This window comes from Diorhabda sublineata, chromosome X (assembly GCF_026230105.1).
Source record: "Diorhabda sublineata isolate icDioSubl1.1 chromosome X, icDioSubl1.1, whole genome shotgun sequence".
NCBI classification, from domain to species: domain Eukaryota; kingdom Metazoa; phylum Arthropoda; class Insecta; order Coleoptera; family Chrysomelidae; genus Diorhabda; species Diorhabda sublineata.
The window spans coordinates 24,403,663-24,431,620 of record NC_079485.1 but is presented as its reverse complement, the minus strand read 5'-3'; the positions used below and the strand labels follow the sequence as shown (position 1 = coordinate 24,431,620).

Here is a 27,958-nt window from a genome sequence, read left to right as displayed (position 1 = left end):
TCTTCACTCTAATTTAGACCATGAATGAAACAAATAAAAATACCTTAACAGAGTTAAAAATTGGATAGTAATTTGGAACATTTGACAGTTTTATTGTGGGAAGACAGATGCAAGTTATGTAAGGCAGGCTCACCGTACTTAGAAGGGTAAATTGAATTTTATAGAAGGAAGGATTGACAAAAATAACACAACTTTATGGTCATTTAAAAAAAGTGTCTGTTAGAATTTTCAGACAATCTTTAGCGTTTAGAACTTTTAAATTTTTCTTCAACTTTAGTAGTTTTAGATTTTCTTAAGTAGCTAGAATTTTAAAAATTTATTTACCATTTAACATTTTTATGTTCTCTTGAGCATTTAGAAGTTGTAGAAATCTAAAACTAATTTAACCTAACCTAATCTAATCTCAACCCAGCCTATCCTAGGTTAGTCAAGATTTGGTTAGATAAGGTCCAGAGACAGGTTAGGATAGACTAGTTCATGTTTAGGTTAAGTTAGGACAATATTATGTAACGTTAGGTCAAGATTTGGTTGGGTTAGATTAAAATTTGTTTATCGTAGGAAAGTAATTCATTGAACATATTTTTGATTCTTTTTATTAATTAAAGTTTTCTATTTATAATAAACAGTGGATGGTTTGCTGAATTTATTGCTCTGTATATTAAATACAATGAAAATTTGATAAATAACTATGGGGATCTGATTTTTATTATTTGTATATTTAATTATCCTCGTATATTTGCGAAAATTCAACTATGTGTGATGTTTGAGATTATTTTATCAAAAACAACTTTTTTTCTACTACCGTATGTAAAGTACGTAATTTAGACACACTTTCGAGTGCGTAAAACTTTACGTACTAGTGCGTAAAAAAACATTATGTAAGCAGTATTGCTTAAAAAACGTATTATAAAGGTCTCCGTAGAGACCGTGGAGGCTAGAGAACGAGGCTCACATGCGGGTGGCCCCAGGTTTAAGTTGCAATGATGCATTTTTTTATTTCTCTACTTATGTAGTAATAAATTTTTTTAGGTGGAATTCATAAGATGCCGAAGAGAAGAGTTGACATATTTAATAACACAAATTCGTCTGTTGTTTTGTTAATTTGTTCTAATCTTGATCAAAATATTAATTAATATATAAAATTTATTTTATAAAGAAAATTACCATTAAACTCCTGTATTTTGATCAAATTTTCGCTAGTAGAAAAAATTTTGTATCCAATTCGTGTGTAAAGGACTTTTTTCGGTTCAAGTGATTGTCGTATTCGTTGAAAAAAGGTTACTTTATACACTTGTTACATAAATAACTATTTTTTAGTCTAGAGATTATTGATATACCTGAAATTAAATATCTTGGACAGGTATAGCAATCTGTGTGTCATTGTTAGTTATATTTTTTTAAATCCTATGTTGGGAGTGGAATCAGAAACAACTATTATTTATTCATTGAATTAGACTGAATGTTAATATACGTAAACGATGATTTGCAGTCACCATTTCCTTTAATTCATCGCTCATTTCAAGGTATTGATAGCAGAACTAAACAGATTTTGGCCTTTTTATATGCCCAGAAACAAACGTTTATAACATATTTATGTCTCTAATAGTTTTGGCCCAAAATAGTTAACCATACATTTTAGTAATAAATATCTTCAATAAAACTTTTCTCATATATTAACATATTTAACGGCTTAGTAGCTAACAAAGTAAAAAACATATATGTAATACTTCTATATGGATAGTGTCTATTAGTGGAAGCTGTTCCGACTAAGGAAGACAGAATAGCAACGATTTCTCTATCCTCCGAGGTTCCAGTTCAGTTCTGCGCATTCTCAAGCATGCGCAGTATAGATAAAGTGTCTCGAAAGAGAGAGAGAAAATGAATATTGGCGCACCGTAACGTAGGGACGTTTTTTCCCTTACCAATTGTCTATATAGGAGTATTACATATATGGTAAATAACTTGAACTAAATGGAGAAGTCCATGCTCCTCAACTAGAAGTCATTTTTTGCGAATATCTCTCATTAGGTTTTGGACAACTTGAACATCTATTTCGTGTATTTTGCTAAAGATTCCACGCTGTAATTATTGTCATACACATAAAAGTGCCCAAAAATCATCCATTTGACGTGCCTGAAATAAATTGGGGGGTTCTCTTTTTTCAGTACAAAAGGTATCTTATTTTGATGTGGCCAATTTTGAATTGCCCTTATATAATAACAGAACGGTAAGCCCGGCCAAAAATTATATCGTCTCCAACGTGATGTAGACGAACAAAATCAACTAATCTAGTGAGGCGATTGTTATATACCTTTCAGAAGCTATAGCTTCCCCCCTTACTCGACACACATAAGGTATTTATATCCCTCTTGTCGAAATCGCTCACCAGACCAGAACTTAATCGGCAAATTTTGCTTTTCCTCTTATTCTACATTATTAGGGCACTCTTTTATATTGACTGTAAAAAATCAATGTTTCTTCTGATTTCCGAATTGGCAAGTGTGAAGTATTTTTCATCGTCCATAACAATGCCTCTCTCATACGCAAAATGTATCCGCTTTAGTAGCATTTAGGTATCCGTGCTGATTTTTTAGGGTATATTTAGAAGAATTCCGTTTTTTTTTTGGTATATTTGACCATTTCTTGCTCATTCCCGCGATACGATACTCTTTGAAGTATAGTATTTAGGCGCTACTTTTCTTTCGGAAACCCCAACTCTGTCTTTTGCTCTTCTTTCCAGTCTTTTTGCTCTTACTCAACATCGAATAACTCGATTCAAATTCAATTAAAATGTCGAGTATAAAATAAAAACGTTTTGATCTTAAAGAAAAGAAGACCTAGTGCATACTCATTATTTTGGATTTCCCATTATGTGAATGAACATAGTGACTGTATGTTTTTCGTAGCCTGAAGCCACAAACCTAATTAATGCCAAAAATAATGACATATTTAAATAAAATGTCTACATCTTCTTTTTCTATATCATTTATTGTAAATTTTACTTTAAAATGTTTGTGGGATTTGAAAGGAAGTGTGTCCTTCCGGGGATGTGAGAAGTTGACATTGAATCGATTTGTTTTATCTCTTTGTTTGACCTCCTGTTTGACACGATTATGTTTGTATGATTACGTTTTGTTGCAATGTTTCACCACGCAAATCTTATACTTGTACTTTTTCATATATATATATATACATATATATATATATATATATATATATATATATATATATATATATATATATGATTGTAAATGATAAATGTAAAGAAGTATTTTCCAGCTATATTATGAGCGGCTTCTAATTACCGTCAAGCTCCTCAAAGTCGCCATTAGTTACCGACATCACCTCTTCATTGTTAGAAAATCTTTGACCACCGATCCATTTTTTCAAGTCTGGGAACAGAAAATAATCCGAGGGGGCTAAATCTGGCGAATAGGATGCATGAGGTAGCAATTCAAACTTCAATTCAAATGCGGCCATTTTTGCTTTATTTCTTCGCCCAAACGTTACAATAAGCTTGCATACTCGTCGTTAATAGTTTCTCCTTTTTTAAGATAATCAATGAAAATTATCCCAAGCGCATCCCAAAAAACCGACGCCATGACCTTGCCTGTGAAATATTGCCAAACACTCAATGGAAACATCTCCACGATGCTGTTTTTGTTCCATTGTGATCAAATGCGATTCCCCACCGCACAGCTTTCTCATGTCCAAATTTTCAATTAATATGCGATGTATGGCTCTTTTTGAAATGCATACTATGTCTGCTAGCTCGCGCACTTTCTGTCAACGATCATCCGGTACCGCTTTGAAGATTTTCTCCAACATTTCTGGAGTCGTCACCTCATTTGTTAGACCACTGCGATGCTGATCTTCGCAGGTCCGTTTAAACTCTGCTACCTATTATTTTACAGTGGATAACGAAGGAGCAGACTCACCCAGAGTAGACTGTAGCTTTTATATTGGTTGAGCTAATGCCTTTCAAATAAAAGTATTGTACCTCATTACGATAACCAATTTGTCCATGTTTACAAATTCATTGAAAACGTTCACTATTGATGGGTGCCAAACAAATACTAAACAACAGGGCGTCTTCAAACTTAAAACATATACTGTATAGATTGTGTACTTTCTAATACAGTGGTATTTTTCAAGCAATTACCGCCATCTCTAAGTCAGAACAGCACTTCTGGGATCATCCTCGTAAGCTAGCGAAATTCACATTTAATAAACGCCTCATTATTGGTCGTGATGTTAAATGACACGTCCTGGATTTATTGAGGTCCAAACAGGGTGCTGGTTGTGTTTGGTAACGTTTTTAGATTCTGATTATTCTCCTGACATTCTGGCATTCATGATGACTGCATATTTTGCATCCAATCAAATTTTATATTGGCTAAGGTCAAAGTAAAGTAAAAGCATTAAAATGATATTTGAAAAATTACAAATATTGCATTGTTGTTTTCTCATGTCTCTGATCTCTATCGGCCTTTCTTTTAATAGAATTTTCACACTTAGATACAATACAATACCTATAGATTGATTTTTAACTTTTTCCATGACTTTATCGATATTATAACCTATAAAGTAATTGTCATACTTGAAGTAAACAAATACTGGACGTGGCCATCGACGTCATCCAAAGCCCGCTAAAAAAATCGGCGTCCAAAACATGCCAAACTTAACCGATACTATAAATATTATTTTAAAATTAATTTTCTCTTTTTTAACAGAATAAATTTTTCTTTAGTTATATCTATCTTAAAGAGGGAATTAGAAATATAAAAAAATTCAAGCGTATTTTCTTTTGAGTATTTTCAATTTGTCGTCATGTAAACATAACAACATAGTAATAATAAAACTACAGTCTGTAATTGTTTTTGATTCATCGATGTAACCCCCCTTTTGCTTTCATAACTTCGGTGCACAATTTTGTCATTTTCTGTAACAATTCCGACAAATAATCATCGTCTATTTGGTTCCATTCATTTCTAAGGATATTCCAAAGATGTGGAAGTAGGACACTGCTTTTTAACTTCCCTGTACAATTTGCCCCACAACGGGTTGATGTCGAGCGACTACGAAGGCCAAATAATCTCAGCTCATTCTCAAAGGCAGATCCCTAGATTCATTGATCTGAGCTACTATCTCTGGGTCCATGAGTCCATGAGTCGTCGATCATGTTTACTGATCAATATATTACACTTATTTCCAGTGGCTGTGGTTTTCCCGGCAGCCCTGAACGTTTGGTTCGGCGGCAATGATATGATTACTTTTGGCTAGACTATGAAGACTTGAGATTAACGCACGAGTTTCAACTAATAGTTCCTTGGTTTTACCCATTTTAAAACTACAAAAACTAAAACCAACAAGTCTAAATTTGCGAGAACGAAAACAATTCGTATACGAACTTCACAAAAAGATGTCTTGGTCCAAAAAGTATCACAATTGCAACACGCTCTTGCGTCTCACAGAGCTAACTGGAACTAAACTTTTTTTAATAATATTTTTTCCCACTTGTGTACAACAAAACGATATTTTTTTATGATTTTTATTAACATGACAACCCCAAACAGGCAATGTTGCCACCTTAACCATAACAAACATTTTATAAAACATTTATGTCATAATTTTATATATGTATTTTTATTTTCTAATATTTTTAATGTTTTTGTAAAAATCGATATTTACCTATATTATAATTTAAAACCAAAAAATAAAAAAATCAGCGCCGATAAAAAACTTTAATTTTTTGATAAACTTTTATTAAAATGCAATATAAAATCAGACGTGAGTCCTAAGGACTTATATCCCAATTTTTAAAAAAAATCATAATTTAATTACACTTGCATCAGCAGTTTAAACTTTATGGAAAAAATCCTTTTTCTCAATTGTCCCCAACTACAAAAAATATATCTAACGTTTTAGACGTATTTGCTCTCCCACAATAAATATGTTAATTAATAATAATATTTAGTGTTTAAAATTTGATCATTCAACTTTTCAATCTGGTAAAAAAACTCGGCCGACTTCAACCATATCGTTACAGGGCTCAACAATCGTTAGATTGACTTTAAAATCATAAACACCGAAGAAATAATTTACAGTGAAAGAATACGGTACTTGCAAGTTTTAACTTGTCGCTTTCACCGACAAAATGTAAAAGTGCGCTAGTGTAAAGTTAACACATAATGGAGTCTATTATTTTTGGTTTGTTTCCGCCTTCGCTAATAATATGAAAAAGAAATTTGTTAAAGTATATTATTTTGTAGTTTAATGAATGGATTATATATATATATATATATATAAATAATATATGATATAATAATGTATGATATCGAAAAAAATTGTGTTTTTTTTGTTATCCTTGATTTTTACTTCATTTCGTGGTGTATTTTTATAGATTATTGTACTAAATAAAGGGAAAATATGGCCGGAATTTTAATTTTAATATTAAAAGATCACTCGAAAAAATCTAGTCATTTACTAATAAATTAAAAAAAATTATGAGCGACCTTTCAAAATTAAAATTTTTAACTGAAACTTTCAGAAACTTTTTTTTGGTCTATAAAATTATACCGCAATGAGAAAAAAAATTTAAAAAAAATTCTATTTTCGACGATTTTCGAAATTTAAAAAACTTTGGAGCGACCTCTTAAATTTTTTTTTGAGCTGTCCTTTGGAGAGGGCTCTTAAAACATCAAAAACTAACATTTTTTCATCCGAGACTAAAAAAAAAATAGTCGGTTTTTTGCGCCACCCTAGTATACAAGGTCGATTTTTACTTTTTGTCATAATAAAAGAAAATTCATTGTAACCAAACATTTGTTTATTTAGATTAAAGAATATTAAATGGAAATTTATTTCTTATCGTCCAAGTGGTAGCCATCTTGTCTGCTGTATTCCTGAAATCTGGCCATTGAATTTTAGAAAACTTTACATTAAAGTTCAAAATAATACACTCTAAAAGATTTCTTATCATATTGTCAAGCAAAGGTCGAAACGGTAACTCACAAATCACAAATAAAAGTCCGTGTCCGTTTTTTTTTTACTTTATACGGCATTTTTGTCGGTGAGTACAACTACCGGCTGATTTGTTTATTATTCTTTAATTGTAAATTATTCGGTGTTTATCATTGTAGTTTAGTCCCAGTTAGACCTGTGAGGCGCAAGAATGTGCTGTGATTTATACTTTTTGGACCAAGACATCTTTTTGTGAAGTTCGTATACGAATTGTTTTCATTCTCGCAAATTCAGACTTGTAAGTTTAAAATGGGTAAAATCAAGAAACTATCAGTTGAAACTCGTGCACTGATCGCAACTCTTCTTGGACTCATTCAAATCTGATCAAAATTAATATTATTATAAATTAAAATATTTAAATTTATAAAAGTATTCATTATTTTCAAAAAGTCAATTCGCAATATTTCTGTTGAACAGGCTACAAGGAAAAATTTTTTGGATGTCTGGATAGTAGAAATAAAATAAATCTTGATCAAAAATATATAGACATAGTTTTCTTACACGAAAGTTTTTTTCACATTTCTAGATTCAACGGTAAACGGTAGATTTTTTTAATTTCTTTGAAAAAGTCGTTTGTGTATCGGATTGTTTTTGCATAACTACATTCATATTTTTGTATAATTATTTGATGCTGTGTAAATAAGAAAAAAATAGATTGTGGAACTTTTCTTGAGAGATGAGGCTCCAAACAAAAATAAAAAAATCTGTTGACGTGTGGCACAGGTATAAATTAGAACTGTTCGAAAAGGCGAGGAGAAAGTTTCCAGTTGGTTAGACTTATACAGAATGAATTGAAACAGCACTAACAGGTGTCGAAGGGTCGTCGACGGCCGCCATTTGCGAAGGAGCGCCACTGTCGATTACCATTTGCTGTTAACGTGTTAAGAAATGTAGTTTGACACATGAATAAACATTTATTTCGGGGTTATATAAAGAAAGTCATAATGTTTAAATTGATGTTATTATTTTTATTTGGACTCGGAATGTTTGACATGACCCACGTTCTGATGTATAAATTTTCTATGGAAGTTTAAAAATGAATTCTGGATAATGGAAATTGCGTGATTTAATTCCATTTAATCTTCGATATTGATTTATAAGAATCGATTTCGTCTAGACAGAGGTGATTGTTCTATTCATATCACAACATACTTTTAATTTTCCGATTGTAATTCTATTTTTAACAAAAATTATTATAAATATACTGAATAATAATATTATTCCAGGTAGAAGACATTACTAATCATGGCGTTTGCGGGGTTGAAGAAACAGATAAACAAAGCTAATCAGGTAAGTCGTGAATTAACTGAAGTATTCATATGTGAAAATTCCTAGCATTTTGTAATAAATAGTATGGAGTACGGAAAATATCAAATTTACTTTATATTGGAGATTTGACGTTTTATGATCGTTCGTGATCAGGTGGTCTACCTACGTAGGATATTGAAGTTACAAGGAAAGCAGTAGATTGGTGTACCACAGGGATCAGTACTGGGCCCAACTCTGTGGAACATCTTGTAAGATGAGCTGTTTAGAATAGAGATACCACAAGGAGTTACCCTAACTGGGTTTCCAAAAGAGGTCGCCTTAATAACAACAGTTGTAACACAACCACTCTTGATGAAGCGCTAGAAAAAGACAGAAGCTGTCCTCTTGACCCATAAAAGGAAAATTCAGTGAAAAAAGTACCTAAGCGTTTGGCTAGCTACGAAACTCAGCTGTACGTAGAGAAGTCAATAGAAAAGGCAGTATAAGTATAATACTAAACATTGGCGGTCCTAGTGCATCTAAAAGGACAATCCCTTCGAGCGTGTTCCGTAGCCAGATTTTGTACGGCGCACCAATATGGCATACTGTCTACTATAACTACAGAGGAAGAGTGCTATCTGCATATGCAGTGCCTAGCGGACTGTATCCGCCGAAGGAATAGGGGTAATCGCAGGACTGGCTCTTATGGAGCTGCAAGTGAAAGAGAGAAAAGACAGGTTAGACGGAGTGTCGAAGGCTGACGCAAAAACAAATCTTATCCAAAGCTGGCAAGTGAAATGGGACATCGAAACATCTGGCCGATCGACCCACCGATTCATTCCTATTATCGTCTGGGTGAACAGGAAGCATGAGGAAACTGACTATTTCTCAACACAAGCATTCACGGAATAGATGCGTTCACAGGTACCTTTGTACCAGGCCGAGATCTGACACTCCTAAATGCACCTTATGCAGTGAGGAAGATGATGCCAAGAATACACTCCTCCACTACTCCAGGTGGGAGGAACTGAGAAACTTGTATACTCAGAAAAGTGGATGAAATTTCAATATTGCCAACGTGATGGAATGCTTGTTAGAATCAGGGGAGCCCTGAAATTATACCTATGAAGCGGTACGGGCTATAATAGAAACCAAAGAGAAAGAGAGTGGGAACTAGAGATAACGAAAGACAGCCTTTACAACGAAGCAATGCGAGAACTGATACCATTTGCCTTACTACAGGAAAAAAAAGAAGCAGTAGAAAACCAATCTAGTTCTAGCACCCTCCTTTTATCTGACTCCATTGGACCATCTACATATATCATACCATTAGACAAGATCTAGAAAAGTTGTTAAATAGTGCCATAAGAATGCATGAAGATTGTAGCGAAACGTCGAGTAGAGGTTTGTTAACAAGTCCTTGCCCCGGCGAAAGATGAACGTTTTATCAGTCGCGTTGTTACTTGAGATGAGAAATGGATTTATCTAAACGACTCGAACATGGGAAATCAGTGGCAGGACAAAGGACAATTATCAGAACCTGTCGATTCGAGAGGTAGTTTTATTGTGTGTCTGATGGATTTAAGGCCGGCATTTCTTGCAAAATCAAAATATTGCATGAACGAATATTGCAATATTGCCCTTTTGCAAGTCTCTTGCCATCGCGTCATGGTTCCCAATAATCAAAATTCCATTCCATTCCAAGTGAAAGTAAACAATTTCCTAACCTCAAATTTTATTCAATATTTTGTGATCGGTATAAAAATGAAAATAACAAAGCTAGGTAAAGTGGATATGAAAAAGTGCATCACACGCAATAATTACATATGCTGCTATTTTGCTTTTTCAGTCTCATAGACAGAAAAGAGCACCTAGGCGATGGTGGAAAAAGCTCCTGGAATTAGATGAGAAAACATACAAAAATTATTCGAGAATGGATGAAGAAACATTTGAAAAACTCATAAGAAAATAAGACATGAGATAACTGAGAAATCATTGGAGAGAGACGTAATATCAAGAGATCCGAAACTCATTTCTTCCTAGAATTTCAAATTGCACGCAATAAAATTGCACTAAACAATAATATTGCAAGTGCGAGATCTTGCATGAAACAATCATCGAAACATCATCTGCGCCTGCTTTTGATCAAGAGAAATTTGCGCCTTGTTTTGCATTGCATTGCACGTTGTCTTGCATCATATCAAGCGGCCTTTAGGTTTAGTGTACTTTGAAATAATTTCACATAGTACAACTATCAATGACGAGGTATGTAGTAGGTAGCTGATGCGAATATATGGAATTTTATCGAAAAAATATTCAGGTTTAGTTAATCGAAAGCGGGTTCTTTTACAACAAGACAATCCTAAACCACATACTTCGAAATTTGCGCGAAATAAGATCGATAAATTTGGTGGTATTGAAATACAACATCCAGCATTAGGTCCGGAGCTTGCATCTTGTCAGATTAGGGAAAATTTTTGAATCCAATGGAGATGTTGAAAATGCAGAGCGACAAGGTCTCAAAGAGTTTGCTAAACGTAGAATACGATGTGATATAAATCGAATATTTAGGTTTTATTATATGATTATTTCCCATCTCCGTTCAAATAGTGTCAAAATCAGGAAAGAAATTCGAATATAAGCGTTTGCAATTATTTATAACTTAATTTTTTACTTTTCGGATGATAATTTAAATACTGACAAATTTACTTACTGTAATTTGATAGAAGTTTTTCAAGTTTTATAGCACCAATAGTACAAAAGAAGAGATATTCTAATTTTTTGAGTTATAACTTTATTTGAGCAGAGGTGGGTTTAATGAACAATGAACAACATCCAACATTGGATCCGGACCTAGCACCTTGTCAGATTATTATTTATTTACATCCACTAATCAATTCTTGCGTGGGAAAATTTTTGAATCCAATGGAGATTTTGAAAAATGCAGCCCGACAAGGTCTCAAAAAGTTTTCTAAACGTAGAATACGATGTGATATACCTGGAATATTAAGGTTTTATTATATGATTATTTCGCAACTCTGTTCAAATTGTGTCAAAAGTCAAAAAAAAAATATGAAATATAAGCATTTGTAATTATTTATAACTTTATTTTTCATTTTTCGGGTGATAATTTAAAAACTGACAAAGTTACTGCAATTTGATAGAAGTTTTTCAAGTTCTATTCTAGTCTAATTTTTTGAGTTATGACTTTATTTGAGCGGAGATGGAATTTAATAAACAAAATAATCATTGGAAACCGACATTATTTATAAGATTCCCTCTATATTATCAAATTATGTATCCAACAGTGAATTGTTGATACAAATATGAGTACATCCAATTAATTCAAATATAGATAAAGTTAAGTAGAAGATTGCTACCCTTACAGAGAAACAGGAAATGCGGGAAAAGGAATTTGTTGTAGGTTATCTTCCTGACAAGCTTGTTAGTGTTGATGTTTTATGCCCTTTGACATTGTGACCACATTGGTGGTTGATACTTCTGAGGTTATAAGAGATGGTAAAACACAGTTCATTTTAAACTATCCTACATAGAAATTCTATTTTTTTTATTTTGAAAGGTTTATTTATTTTCACATCCACCTGATAAAGATCTTGAAAAATTCCCTCTCGTTATACTCGTTATAATCATAAAATTAGTTTATTAAAACCTTTTATTGATAGTTATTGAGTCCTTCAGGTTTTATATATTAGTGTCGTAACAGAAATTTGTGTAATATCCTCAAGCTTTAAGCCGTAAAACAAGTATGAAAATGTCTATTTTATCTTAATTATGTCCATTGAGTAAAATGCGATTTTTTTTCAAACGTTGATTAAGTTTTTCTAAATTGTTTTTTTTGTTTATGCAGGTTCATACAGGGGATCTACTATTGTTTAATTAATTAATAGTAGCCTCATCGTTTAAATTATGATAAAATGAGTTTCGAAAACTCATACTTTACAGGTAGTACTCAAAATGTTTCACATGAGAGACATAACTAACACATTTTATTAAAATTGACCATGCATACTCATTTATTGTATTAATAGCTAGATTATAACCTTCATTTAATTCGAAAAAGATGTTACAAAGGATGATGGTTGATAAATATTCAAACTGGATTGAATAATCATATTATTATTCTAAAACTTTCTACCCAGCCGTAGCATCGTAAGGTGCCGGCTCATTTCTGCAATTTTTCCAAAAAAACTTACCATTAGGATTTTATTGGATAAAAATGAAAATTCTTACGCTCCCAATTGAGTTTGTAAATCGTGTGTGCAATATTGTGAGTGCCTTTAATTGAAACACCGTCTATTTGGCAAGAACCACGAAACCATCTCGAAAACTGTTATAATTGTAGCGTGTACGTAAACACTTTGATCGCTAAATATCGAGCTAAATGGCAGTATTCAAGTACTAGTTGTGTTCAACGTCTAGTACAGCGGTCTTCTGACTCTTCAGTGACAAAAAATATATCTGAACCCTTAGATCTTATCATAAAATGATGCTGATTTTGTAGGTATGTCAAATTAGCTAAATTGCATTTTACAACAGTAGCTAGATGGTCTTGTAAGAGATATTAATTTTTCTTAACAAAAAAATTGAGTTTCTCAGCCACTAAAATAAGTTTTTATCCTGAAATAGATAAAGAGTTACGGCGTTATTTTTTCGAAAAAACCAGTATTACCTTTTAAATTTAGGAGATATAAGCGAAGAACAGAGAAAGCGTATGCCTCGGGACTTACGTGACATGGAAGAGCGCTACCAGTGTCCCTGGAATATAAATATGATGTCTGACAATTGTTGATTTCTGATCTACACATCAGAGAAGAACAAGGAATGAAGTTTTTTAGAAACAAATCGAACCAAATGACAAACGTTTATTCGTTGACAGCTCAAAACGTAGCATAACATGTATTCTATTACATAATGGAAATGAATAAGCTAGAGTACCTTTTGTGTACCAAATTGAAGGAAAAAAGATTGTTGGCTAGCCTTGAAGATAGAGAGAGAGAGAGAGATTGGTTGGTTAAATTTTGGTAGGATAAGGAGGATTTTTGTAAGGAGGGGGGTTTGTTGGAGTAGGCCTTGATATAGAAATAGCTCCTCTGCAGGGCTGGGGTTGTGGTAGTCGCATTGAGTCGTGTTTGTCTAACTATTTCTGAAAGGACATTTTGGCCATAAGAAAACGAAAATGAAGCTTGTAAGCAAAAACGGCTCTTCTCGGTTTGGGTTTTTCCAATTTTTGAGGGATTTTATTATTTTTTTTTTTGTTTTTTGAAAATATTTTACAACTGCGACTACATTATTCCCTATAGTCGGCCATTTGGCTGGAGATCTGGTTCACCAGGTTTCAGGGAAACCGCAGAAAAACTGCAGCACCGACGATAGTTTTGAAGATAATAAAATTCAATGACCATAAATGGCAAATTTACACCGATTTAAAAATGGTAAAATTTTTTGCCGGCAAATAAAGTAGTTACACCAAATTTCTCTATTTTATATGTCTTTGGGACAGAAGCATTGGGTGAGAAGAAACTGGCTCTTGGTAGAACATATGGAGCCTGGAAAAAAGAATTTAGTCCAAAATTCGTTAGTAGCTCCACCATTACATATAAAACTGAGCATCATGAAAAAGTATGTCAAATCACCAGATTTACATTTATCAAAAATTTTCTCAGCTCACTACGGAAAAGGTTGGTTTTTTGATAGCCCTCAAATTAGACAACTTACGAAGATACTCAATTTAGAGGCTCTTTGTCATGCAAAAATTTCATCGAAAACAAAAAATATGAGCATGAAAATCCACTTCCTCCATAGTCACCTGGACAAGTTCCCGGAAAATTTAGGAGATTTGCATCAGGACTTACATGACATGGAAGAAATAAATTTTTTCTGTTCTATATTTATATAGTTGGAACTCAGAAACTAGAGCTGATAAAATGATAAAAATCATAAGATAATTTGTGATCTTGAAGAAATCAGATTTCCATTCATGTTTTTATTTCTTGAATATTATTATGTCGAGTACCGAATTCGCATATTTCAATAGTGAATTCAGAAAAGCCTGAAAACGTTAAAATACCAGTTTGCATTAAAAACTTCGTCGGTAACGTTTTAAATCCCATTCAACCTATTTTTAGCAAAACGTCCACTGACAATAATAGATTCAAATGCGGATTCTATCGATTTTATTGGGATACCCGAAAACGTATCCGTATTGTATGTTATAAAAGCAATTCTTCGTATTACAGTATTCAATATTACTACGATCAACGCTTAGCGATGTAAGTTGAGAAATATATTTTCGCATGTATCGAGATATTCTCACTAAAATGTCAGCCATTTTTGACGCTTAGTTTCTGATTGACATTCGTATAAGTGAATTGTGAAGTTTTTTCTTTTTCTGAAAATGGAAATAATTGATTACCGAGCTAAATACTTGTTTTTGAAAGGCTATACGCCTATGCAAATGGAGTAGGAGATAAGCAGTGTTTACAAAGTCTCTGAACCATCATTTACGACCGTAACATTTTGGGTAGATGAATTCAAACGTAGCCGTATCAGCTTCACTGATGACGAACGTTCGAGGCATACAAAAACTGCGACAACCAGCGAAGTCATCGAAAATTTCACCAAATGGTAACGGACGACTGTCAGATTGATGTATTCATATGAATCAAATTAAAATTTCTAAAGGCAGCTTGTAAGAAATTGCATGCAATTTTTTCAAAGTCAAAACTCCATCATTTAATTAAACAAATTCCTAACGTAGAACCTAATTTAATAATTTGTGACCGGTTTAAAAATGTAAATAACGAAATGAAAAAGAAAAAAGTGGTCATTGAGGTTGGAGCCTGATGAGCATTTTGGTTGTGTCGTGAAAAGGAACTAGATTTCTGCCTAGAATTGCAACTTGCACACCATAAAAATGGTACCAAATCGATAATTTTGCAAGTACGAGATTATGAATGAAACAATCAGCTAAACTTCATCTGCGCATGCTTTTGATCAAGAAATATTGCGTCTTGCATTGCGTTGCACGTTGTATTGCATCATGTCAAGCGGCCTTAACAACTCAGTTGATATAATCGTTATGACTAATATTCCAAAGATCGGCCTTTAACAAATTGGTAATTAAAAAAGGAATTAAAGTTTTTTAATTGTTTGTATTTTATTTATATGGTTGATATCGACATATTAAGCAAAACTGTTTTGATAAAATTATCGATATACTGGGTGTATAAGTGTATAAGTTTATGAACTGATTTATACTAGAACGTTTTTCTAATTGGCAATAAGTTTTAAATAGAAGATTCGTAGACAGCTTGAAATTTGACGTTTCGGTAAATACATTACCATCATCAACCGCTTCTTCAGATGTAGGAAAACGATGGCCTTGCAATTTATTTTTGATCTACGGAAATTAGAAGAATTCATTGGGTGCCAACAATCAGTGTACGGCTGAGGATCCATCAATTCGATGTTATGACTGTTCAAAAACTTTTTTTTGAACTGATGTGTGAGAGCTCGTATTGTTTTGGTGGAGAATGATTCGTCTTCTGCGATTGGTTTCCTTAATTTTTTCGTACACTCCTGGCAAACAAATGCTGGTGTAGTACCATAACAATTGATTGTTTTACGTTGCTCTAATGGAACGGTGGCTCAATATCCAGTTATTCCGAAATACAGGTGACCATTTGCTTCGAAGTGCTTCCTGCACGAGCAACTATTGTTGGATTTGGCTCGAGATTTTGGAACCATTGTCAAATTACGCAGTATCCAACACGAACAATTTTTTTGGGACTGTGTTAGGATTGTGCTCATTATATAAAAGGTAGAACAATACCAGTAGATTATTACGTATCAGGACATGATAAAGTAAAGGAAAGGCATTTATAAAAAATGGAAAAGCTTTTACATCAAGACAACTCACACTTTTGTGATAACCGTTGCTAAAATTGACAAGCTGTACTTTGAATTGGTTTACCAACCATCGTATTCACCGCACCTGATCTCTACTGAGTTTTCTTGCTATTTAATCTTAAGATTTTTATCAAACAAGGACGTTATAGCATACTTATTTGGAGAAGAAAGGCGCCAATTATTATTTTGAAAAATAAGAATAAGGGATAAAAAATCGTTTCTTCCTTCGTTAAGTCATAAACTTTCCATACAACCCTCATAGTTGTTATTCTTCAGTTTCCAGCCTAACTTCAAACTTTTCGGACTTCTAAACAAACTTTCATGCCCATGCTCACCTCTTTGCGGGTATAATTTCCAAAAATACTGAACTACGTAGTTAGTTATCCTTTAATATTCAACCTAAACACAAAATTGGAAGATCCTAAGTTCAAAATTGACTGACTTACAAATAAACTTTCATATCCCTTTCCATTCCTTTGAAGGCTGAATTTTCAAATAAAAATTAGAGCTACAAGGGGCTAGTTTATTTTGTATCCCTGTACATATCCGAATAGAAATGTATGGTTATATCAATATAAACAGTGGTAGAGTACGTATTGAATGGTCAATCAATAAATTTAGTGTGATTCTTTCCTGAAAAGTTTTCTTGTAGATTCCTTTCTGTTTATCTATTTTTAAATTAACGATTACCTGGTAAACAGAAATACTGTATTAACTCTTCAAACGCATATTTAAAAAATGGTGGTGGCTTATCTACTTTTTGGCGGAGGTACTGGGAGTGAAGTATAATCAATTCAACAAACTTTATTATAAGGAGTTTTATTTTATTTAAAAGATTACATATTACCCCTGATAACGTTTATAGTTGGTCACAAAACATCGATACTTAGTCCAAAAGAGACTTTGTGGTATATCGAATTTCATTAGGGACGTAAAGTCAATTTCATTAATAGTAATAGCATTAAGGCTGACATTTACGACAAATCCTAATTAAGAAGCTCAATCTAGCTGCTACTTCTCCCAACTCTTTTCGCCGTATATCACTCACTTGTACCATGTGCAAATTATTGGAAAAAATTGTAAATCAAACTCTACTCTGCTTTTTTGAAAAATATAATGTAATCTCTAAAGAGTAATCCGGATTCCGACGAACTAGATCACCTCAAGACAATCTAGTTGTTCTACAATCCCATATATCTGCGGCACTAAACAAAAAACAAGAAGTCATTGTAGCGATATTCTATATTGTTGGTGCTTTTGATACCATAAATAGACAATCAATTTTAAATAAACTAACTTCACTCCATATCAACTTTTTCAAAGTCTTTGCCAATGGCATTCAAAATGACGGTGTCCCCAGGGGTCCGTTTTAAGGCCTACTCTATTTAATCTAGCTATTAACAATCTCTGGTTTGGTCTCCCTTCCCCCATCAAATATGCTTTATATGCAGATGATTTAATAACTTTTCGCCATGGCTCATCCATCACAAGTACTACTAGTCTAATTCAGTCAGCAGTATATACTCTAAACAAAAATACAAGCCTCTTAGGACTAACTCTATCCGCAACATAATCCAAAATTATTAAATTTAGAAGACGATTATCGATAATATCCCCCTGTGTAAAGACAAAGGGGGGTCTTTATTGAGAACATCCCCCTTCCCGTTATGGATCCCTGTAAAATTTTGGGCCTAACATTCGACTTACTTGGAAACAAAATACCATGGGAATCGAAAGAAAATGCTACAAATATTATAATAACGTTATTCAAATTCGCTCACAGTACCATTGGGGAGCTGACGAAAATTCTCTTCTCAAAATACTAACCCTAATTTGCTAAAACTTTATGGTTGATGGTTGTCCCGTATGTATATATATATATATATATATATATATATATATATATATATATATATATAGCCAGCTATATTATTAGCTAACTTCAATATATTTTCTCAGACGATGAATACATAAGTATTCGAAAGCTATATATATCTGACCTTGATCTTTCAAACTTGTTGCATAATATAACTTTACGTCTTTGCCTAGGTGCTTTTCGATCTTAACTTCGGTAGTTAACGAAGATAAGAATTAGGCATACCACTGCTCGAAGGCTGCAAACAGATCTGTTGGCTGCTCGTAATGTCCGAATAAGCCTACAAACAGTTCGAAATAGGCTGAGAGAAGCAGGTATACGAGCCAAAGTGCCAGCTAGAGGTCCACGTCTTACCAGAGAACATCGAGTAGCAAGATTGGAATTTGCTCGAGAACACGCAAATTGGAATTTTCAAGATTGGTTCAATCTTTTATTCACGGATGAATCAAGATTTTGTCTGTATTCATCTGATAGGCGTGTACCAGTATATAGGCGACGTGGTGATCAGGTTAATTTTCAAATTTCAAACTGAAAGCTTTGGTGGTGGCGTCATCATGGTTTGGGGAGAAATTTCTTTCGAGGGTCGCACGGAGTTAGTACCAGTGAATGATGGAAGACTAAATGCTGCTAGGTACATAACCAATATTCTAGAACCCCATGTTGTGCTATATGCCTCATATCGGTGACAACTATGTGCTAATGCTCGATAATACTCGTCCATATGCTGCTGGAGTGGTTCGGCAGTACTTAGAAGAGGTCGAGTTATCCACCCTGAATTGGCCTGCACGTATCTCAGACCTCAACCCAATAGAGCATGTCTGGGACCATCTAGGATGGCAAATTCAGCAACATCCGGCACCAATAAGAACACTAGATGATCTTCAAAATGTTGTTTTTAACTTCTGGGGAAACATGCCGCAAGCATACGTCCAGAACCTGTTTAGAAGCCTTCCAAGACAAATGGAAGCTGTAATTAGAGCGAGGGGTGGCAACACACGCTATTAGAAATTGATTGGCGGGTTTTAGTTTAAGCACCGTTCATTTTTTTTATAGATGTTTTGTACAATTTTTTTAATATTTTCTATGTTTTGGTTTTTGTCCTCTGTAGATTAAACTGCTGATATAAAATAAATATTGCAAAAGGCGTATCTATTGGTGTTTTAATTCCTAATAATAATAAAATTCGAAAAACAGGGAACACATTTAAAGTATTTAAAAAATAATGAGTGATGCGATAATTTTTGTGGGGTGTTTATTTAGCATTTTACAAGCCATCAATTTCATCAAGATTCTGTAAAGTGTTATTAGAACTGTAAAGTCGAATTTTCAGTACAGTATATAAAAAAAATATTTACGGATCACCCTATTGTCCAATCTATACATAACTCCTACCGATCTCTCACATCCCAAAAAAAAACAGCTACTATCATTTGGTTACCTTCCCACATTGGGATCGTAGTTAATCAATTAGCAGACCAACAAACAGAAAGTGCTTTAACTCATACTATTACCGATAATATAACTATCTATTAGGACTTAAAATCTCACTTTAAAAGAAAAATCAGAATAACGTGGCAGCAAAACACTTCGCAGGCGTCTCCAGACAAGACTTAACCATTTTAAAAAGAATCGGTCACTCGACTCACCTATGGTTATCTAATATCTTCTACCACCAGACTCATTTGCACCAGCTGTAGTTCCAATCTGACGATAAAACACATATTGACTGAATGCCACAAATACGAGGATATATTGAAAAATTCTTAGCCTACTATAGAACCCAACAAAATTTCAATGTAAAAATATTTTATTACTCAACATATTCTCCTCTTAATTGGATACATTTATTCTTCTTTTTAACTTAACAACAATCCCAAGCATTCCTCCAAGTTGTACAAAGAATATTTTAAATAATTGGAAAGACAAAATGTACTGAAAGCAATGATTTAGCTGCCACAGTCACCCGACCTCAACTTAGTTGACTTGTAGAACAAATTGTGAAAGGAGTTAGAAAGCAATGCCCTTCTTTCACTTCACAAATTTGGAATATTCTGAGAAAAGAATGGAACCAAATAAACGACGATTATTTGCCGAAATCGATTCATTGAAAAACATATAACAATTACCGACTATAGTTTTATTATTACTATATTTTTATATACATATGCTCTTTAGAAAATAAATATCAAAATCGATCAACTTGTTTTTATTAGTTTCGTATCACGCAAATTATAGGGTGGGCAATAACTTTTCACTGGCAGTGTATATTTTGACAAAACACTTCTGTCGTTACTTTGCGTTTTTTTCTCAATTTTTAGTACGATAAAAATGTGGTTTTTAAAATTTTTTTCCACTTGATTGTTCACATACACATCCTATAATTTTAGGACCCCCTCATGTTAGTCAAAATGGGACACTACTACAGAGTGCATTTGATTTGTTTATATACCCAATGCAAATTGACTGAACTAGATTCCAACCAACCAAAAAAAAACCAATAGTGTATGATGAGATCATTACCAGAATATCACTGTATTAGAAAGTACACAATGTATACAGTGTATGTTTCAAGTTTGATGACACCACGTTGTTTAGTATTTGTTTGGCAGCCATCAATAATAAACGTTTTCAGTGAATTTGTAAACATGGAAAAATTGATTATCGTAATGTGATACAGTTTGACAGACATTAGATCAACCAATATAAAAGATAGATTCTACTCTGGGTGAGTCCGCTCCTTCGTTATCCACTGTAAAATAATAGTTGCAGAGTTTAACCGGTGTCGTACGACCTACGAAGACCAGCATCGCAGTGGTCTACTAAATGAGGTGACGATTCCAGAAATGTTGGAGAAAATCTACAAAGCTGTACTGGATGATCGTTGACTGAAAGTGCGCGAGGTAGCAAACATAGTAGTCATTTCAAAACGAGCCGTACATCGCATATTTACTGAAAATTTGGACATAAGTGCTGTGCGCAAGGTGGGTGCCTCATTTGCACACAATGGGACAAAAACAGCATGGTGGAGATGTTTCCATCGAGTGTTTGGCAATGTTTCAGAGAAATAAAGCCAAATTATTGCGCCGTGTCATAACCATGGATGAAACGCAGTTCCATCACTCTACACCCGAAACAAAATAACAATCAAAACAATGAACAGAAAAGGGTGAACCGGATCCAAAGAAGGCAAAGACCGTTCCATCTGCAGACCAGATAATGGCGTCGGTTTTTTTGAGATACGCCTTGGATAATTTTCATTGACTGTCTTGAAAAAAGAAAAACTATCAACGGCGGGTATTGTGATAACTCATTGAAATGTTTGAGTGAACAAATAAAGCAAAAAAGCCGCATTTGGCTAAGAAGAAAGTGTTGTTTCATCAAAACAATGCACCATTTCACACATCCAAAATTGATGAATTAAAGTTTTAATTGCTACCTATTCGCCCCCTCGGATTATTTTCTGTTCCCAGACTTGAAAACATGGCTTGGTCGTTCAGGATTTTCCAACAAAGAAGAGGTGATGTAGGTTATTTTGAGGAGCTTGGTGATTCCTATTATACAAAGGGTATCGAACTTATTAAACATGGATTGGAAAAGTGTATGGAGCTATAGGCTGAAAAATAAATATATATTATTGTCCAAAATATATTTTAGTCCAAAATTTTCTTTGTTGGGCCAGGTACTTCTGGGACCATCCTCGTACTTTAGGGCGAAATAAAAAATGCATTAATTTTCCATCCCTGTTCTGTGGAAATAAGTTAACTTGGTTGAGCATAGAAATAATAAAAGAGTTAATGGTATCCATTAGGAGGTTTCGAACATATCTGACTCCCCAAAACATTACTGTTCCTTCTTTTATTGGAACTCTGTCAAGAAATTCCGGTATTTAGCCACTGACCAGTCTCTGTATTTCTGTGCCCACTGAGACGAGTAGTAGTAGTATTTGGAAAGTAACCTGGGCACTTTTAGTTGTTTCCTAGATCGCGAATTCGTTCCAGCAAGTCTCCGCTGTATCGTGGTATTGGAAATTAAACATCCATAAGATTTTTTGAAATGATATTGCACAGCCGATGTTGTTCTTGCTGGATTACGTCACTTGCTACATACCGATCTTCTCTTGCTTTAGTTACCTTAGGACGCCAAGTTTCACATTTTTCTTTAGCGCTATTACTTTCCTGGTACAAATGCTCTATTAATATAACTGAAGTACTTCTCTCGTTTTACAGAATTACAAAAAATCAAGAAAAATATTATTATTCTATTGATTCAAAAGATTTATTTCTAATTAAAATTTTAGTCATCCCTTTCGAGAGAACACTGACCGTAAAATATATCACTGACCGCTAATAATTGAATATCTCAATGAATATTAGATTAAAACGAGCGAAGATGAGTATTTGTTACTGTTTTTGGGTCTACCTAGTAATGGACTTAATTCTGAGATAGTTGGGTAACTTGAAATCAATTTATTTCATGGAAGATTGATTTCTAAGGCAGTGAGAAGTATTCAATCGCTTTTCGTTATGGATGCCGCATCTCCTCTGAATTTTTCATGATCTTAGTTAAAGGTTAAGTTACGTATTGAGGGTAGAGCTAATATATTTTCAACAGAATTTTATGTCGATTCGGAAATGATAAAAATTCTAATTTTGTACATTACGGGTCTAACTGATACATATTTTCATAAATTATATAGAAAATAATAAATTTTAATCAGAGGCAAATATGGTCAGCAAACCAACAACTTAATTTAAATGTTTGTAATGTTTATATTTAACTAACAGCTCCGATTAATTCCACGTATATATGTACTTGATGAGATGATTTCCCTACTACACTCAGTTGTCGAGGACTATCTTTGAAACTTGTAGTTTATTCAATTCTAATTGGACAGTTTTAGGACATCTCAGAGTCAGATTAGATAAATTTTATTGTTCTATATACTATCGGTATTTCATAATTAAGTACCAAAACAAATAGTCAATGATACATCTAATCAACATAGGTATTCCCCAAGGTAGCATTTTAGGTCTCCTCTCCTATATCTTCTATATACATATATATGCCCTTGGCACTACTTTACTAACTTCACATGGAGATCCTCTAACTGCATCACAAATCCCTCAGACAAATCTCGACAAGCTACGGCGGTAATTGTAGGAAAATCACAACTATTTCTCAAAAATAAGTTATTAGTATGTAAGAAAATACTTAAACTTATTTGGACATGTGGTGCTTAGCATCTATGTCAAATATGAATATTACTTAGAGATTTCAGTCACAAGTTCTGAGGTTAATAACAAATGATCCATGGTATGTGTCCAATAATATTATTGCAAGAGATCTAAAAGTCCTCTTAGGTAGAGAAGAAATGGAAGTGACCAGTAAAAAGTACAATGAAAGACACCCTAATCAACTAACCACAGAATCTATCATCCGACGTAGATTCAAAAGATTTACTCCCTACGATATCGCAAGCAAATTTTACCGTATTTTATATAGACTATAAGATTAAGTAGATTAATTTATTCTATGTTCACAACTAAATCTCAGCATATTTTATTTTAAATTGAGTAATTTTTGTATATTCACCTACCATTTACTCATTTTTCTATCTAGAAACACATAAATTTGGTAAAAAAATTTTACTATCCTCGCAATGTATTGAAAATAAATTACTTTTAACTAAATTATTAAAAATTTCTATGACTCCTTCGACTTATATATGCCTCATCCTCACTAATTTTAAAGTCGGGTGCATAGTTTTTTGATAGTACTCGATTTAGTATGTTGTGGTACAATTTTAACATTCATTTGAGAGATCAGGAGAAATTTTTGGTCTCACATTCCGTATATAAAGCATGTATTGGAATTTGCGACTCGAACAATTGAAAAAAGAAAATGCTGTAAATTATCAACCGTGAAACCATTACGGCAATCTCTTTGTTTTCGTAGTTTTTATTAAAAGTTTAGATACATTACCGATCCAAAGTTTTTGCCTACCTTATAGTTTGCGTGGAACTCAAAGTTTTGATGTCACATAAAAAATGATATTTCATTCTTACGAGATAAGTCTCTTTGATGATCTAGAGCCAGATAAAATCACACCCCCATAATTTTTATTGGACTCCAACCAGAAATGACTCTTTAAGATAGCCCACAGCTCCGCAGTATACACTACCGGTCAATAGTTTTTACCCACCCTATAGTTTGATTGATACACAACAAATAAAAATTTGTTAAAGGGTGTTATTTTGAAATTGAATGAATGTATTATGGGTTGGGCAAAAACTTTTGACCGATAGTGTAAATAGAAAAATTCGGTAAAACTATCCAGTCCATCCTTCAGCAGTCTTCCCAAACTTCCAGTTCTTCATCTGAAGTTTAAAATTCGATGACAGCAGCAAATTTGTTCCGTTAAAAACAATATTATGAGAAGTTTCAATTGGAAATATGATAATAATAAAGAGTGTTTATTCACCACACGAATAGAAAGAATGTAAATAAATACAGTATAATACGTGTAGACGAATTATTTCTGTAAATTCTATATATTCTACATATTCTATAAATTTTATATATAAATAATTCAAAATACAGTGAAAACGTGATCCTACAATTACCACAAAAAACGATTGTTAATCAACTTTAAATTTTGAGCTATCTGCAACCCTCAGAAGATAATATTGAAGAAAATTTTTAGAGCTACAAGATATGTGATTTTACTTTTTGATGCCTTTCATTTTTGAGGTATTCCAGTTAAAAGTGAGAAGGGCTGGGGATTTAAGCAAATAAGAACTTTCATCAAATATCTTCTTCTTCAGGTGCCATCTCCAAAGGTTGGCGACATTTTCGGTCCTAAGTGGTGCTCATACCAGTTCAATCGCGTATGTTTTTAACCATGAATATTTTCTGCGACCAGTCCACGTTTTCCTTTGATTTTTCCTTCTATTATTAATTTCAGTATATCATACTCTCCTTCATTTCCCATACGTCCAAGCTCTTCATCGTTAGGTATATGTTGAGTTCATAATATTTTTAGTAGTCTACGGAAGATCCACATCAAAAGTCTTGAGTCTGTTCATGGTATCCACTTCTAATGTCCATGTTTCTGCTCCATACAAGAGAACTGAGTGCACGTGCGCCTTTACAAAACGGTATCTTAAGTTTAAGTTCAAGGTTGCGTTATATAAGAGGTTTTTCACCTTTAGGAATATGGCTCTAGCTTGTTCTATACGTGATTTTACTTCGACGTCAGAGTCTACATTAATCGTTATGCAGCTTCCACGATATTTAAATTTCTCAACTTTCTCTATTACGTTGTTATAGATGTTTATGTTCAGTTGTGGGTAGGAAGTCTTGTTATGACCATTACTTTTGTTTTTGTAACAGTAATATTCATGCCTAGTTGATCTCCCACTTCTACAACTTTGTTGATTAGGCGTAAAAGGGGTTCTGGATTGTCTGCAATGATAAACGTGTCGTTTGCATAACGTATTTTGTTTAATGTCCTGCCGTTAATTTTTATTCCATCATCGTCATCGCCTATTGCTTGGTTAAATATGTGCTCAGAGTACATACAGTATTGGCTATAAAACACAACCTTGTCGTACCCCCTTTTCTATTCTTTTCTGTTCTGATGTCGTTTGACCCTATCTATCTGTTGCTTCCTAGTTCCAATAAAGATTTCTAATAAACTCGATGTCTAACCCTTTTTTCTGTACGAGGATATATTGAAAAATTGTTAGCCTACTATAGAACCCAACAAAATTTCAATGTCAAAATATTTTATTACTCAACATATTCTCCTCTCAATTGGATACATTTATTACAGTGAACCTGCAACGTCTCTAGACCTTTTAAAAAAAATGTTTCTTCTTGCTCTGCAAACGAAACTTCCACAGCTTTTATTACTCTCGTTAGAAGAGGAGGTACCCAAGTCTCATCCATAGTAACAATTCGGTTTAAGAAGCCTATATTGTTTTCAAATCCAGCACAGATCGATCGCAATGCTTCTACCCTTGCTCGATTTTGGTCAACATTCAAACATTTGGGGATCCATTTTGCAGCAATTTTTCTCATGTCCAAATTGACGTGAACTATATGATGAACGCGTTCGTATGAAATATTCAGTGCTTCAGATATCCGGTTTAGCCCAATTCGACGGTCTGATAAAATCATGTCATGAACGGCATCGATATTTTCGGAAACTGACACAGAAACTGGCCTTCCAGATCGGTCATCATCTTCAATGAAAAATTTACCTCTTTTGGAGCTTGCAGTCCAATTTTTCACGGTCGCATACGAAGGACATTGATCACCAAGGGTATTAAGCATATTTTCGTAAATTTGCTTACCTCTTAACCCTTTTAAATACAGGTATTTGATGATGGCTCGATAGACCAATTTTCACAATTTCGGTGGACATCTTTACTCTTTTAATTTATTACGTAACTCTGGTTTACTTTTTTGACGTCAAACTTTACACTGACACTTCTAATAAGTTATTGTTCGTTGCTATGGTAACGCAATATTTTGTTTATGCATGGACCTGTCTAGGCTAACTAGATATCAAAACATCCTCGTAGTAATGCCAGATTAACTCGATCGAAGGCTTTCTCGTAGTCTATGAAACAGGCATAGACTTCTTTCCTCATGTCTCGATATTTCTGGAAGAGTATTAATAAGCTGGCTAGTGCTTCCCTTGATCCTAGTCCTTCGCGAAATACAAATTTTGTATAATTTTTAGTAGGATCTTCAAGCTTTTCAGTCTGAACTCATCACATTTATTGGCTTTTGATTTGGAAATAAATACAGAGGTAAACCAGTTTTTTGGAATATTGCCTGTTGTATGAACTCCCCGTAGTTCCCTATTAGTTTCATAATTTCTATGTGGATTTCGTCCGGGCCCGTTGCGTTTCCGTTTTTACTCAATTTAAGTGCTTTGATTATCTCTGATTTTAGTATTTTTGGAGCCTCTTCACTCCTCGCCACTCACCATTCATTATTCCAGTCGAATATTCGTGAAGTATCGCTAGCGAATGTTTTCCGTATATATGTTTACCATGTCCTGTTTATTTTGAAGTATTTCAATCTCCTCGCACCTTTCTTTCATTTTCTTTCTTATTTCTTTATTTATTTGTTTGTATCAGTAGAATTTATTCTTCTATCCATTCTTTCTTGGTCTTATCTTATTTCTTCTTATTCTACTTTTACTATCGCATGTTTAATTTGATCCCAGACATATTCTATATTCATATCTGGTGTTATAGTTGCAAATTCTTCATTTATTCGTTCTTTCACTTTTGTCTGTGTATCTTTGCCTTTAAATTTTTTTGCCTTTTTTTGTTACTCTTTCTTAGCCCTTTTAATATATCATATCGAGGTTACCTACCACAGGATTATGGTCTGAACCTATGTCCGTCCCAAAGTAAGCTTTTAAACCTTTTATCCCTTTCTTAAATCTTGTTTTAATTAGGAAATAATCGATCTGGTTGCGAATGATATTATCTGGACGGTGTTGCGGAGATTGCCAGTATACCTCTTTCTGATAGTTTGTACAATGTTATTAGTAATTCTAAATTCCTCTTATTGACAAAATTGTACTAGCTTGTCTCCGCTACTATTGCGTTTACTTAAGCCGTATTTACCGACGATTTTATCTACTCCAATGTTGTCAACATTGAAATCGCCCATTATTATAGTAGTTTTGTTGTTTTTGGTATATCCTAGCATTTATTTTATTTCTCGTAAGTATAACACTTTTGTTTTTGGCATAAATACTATAGTTTCCTAATTAATGTAAAAACGCCTTTATCAAGAGCTCAAAAAATATGTCAATCCCATGTGTTTTTGAAATATTTCAAAACTAGTCAAACTTCT

The 27,958-nt window shown here is 33.5% G+C and overlaps 1 protein-coding gene across 20 annotated transcripts in view; it reads left to right on the top strand.

Annotated features, from left to right (window-relative positions):
• The window catches only part of LOC130450706 (endophilin-A), a 120,066-nt gene that overhangs the window by 38,833 nt on the left and 53,275 nt on the right, over nt 1–27,958 (top strand). For all 20 annotated transcript variants that reach the window (XR_008910609.1, XM_056789284.1, XM_056789278.1 and 17 more), the window contains exon 2: nt 8,250–8,313. Coding sequence is in view for 19 of the 20 variants with exons in the window: in XM_056789284.1 (XP_056645262.1) it covers nt 8,269–8,313 (45 nt within the window). In the remaining variant the exon portion in view is untranslated. The remainder of the gene's footprint in view (nt 1–8,249; nt 8,314–27,958) is intronic.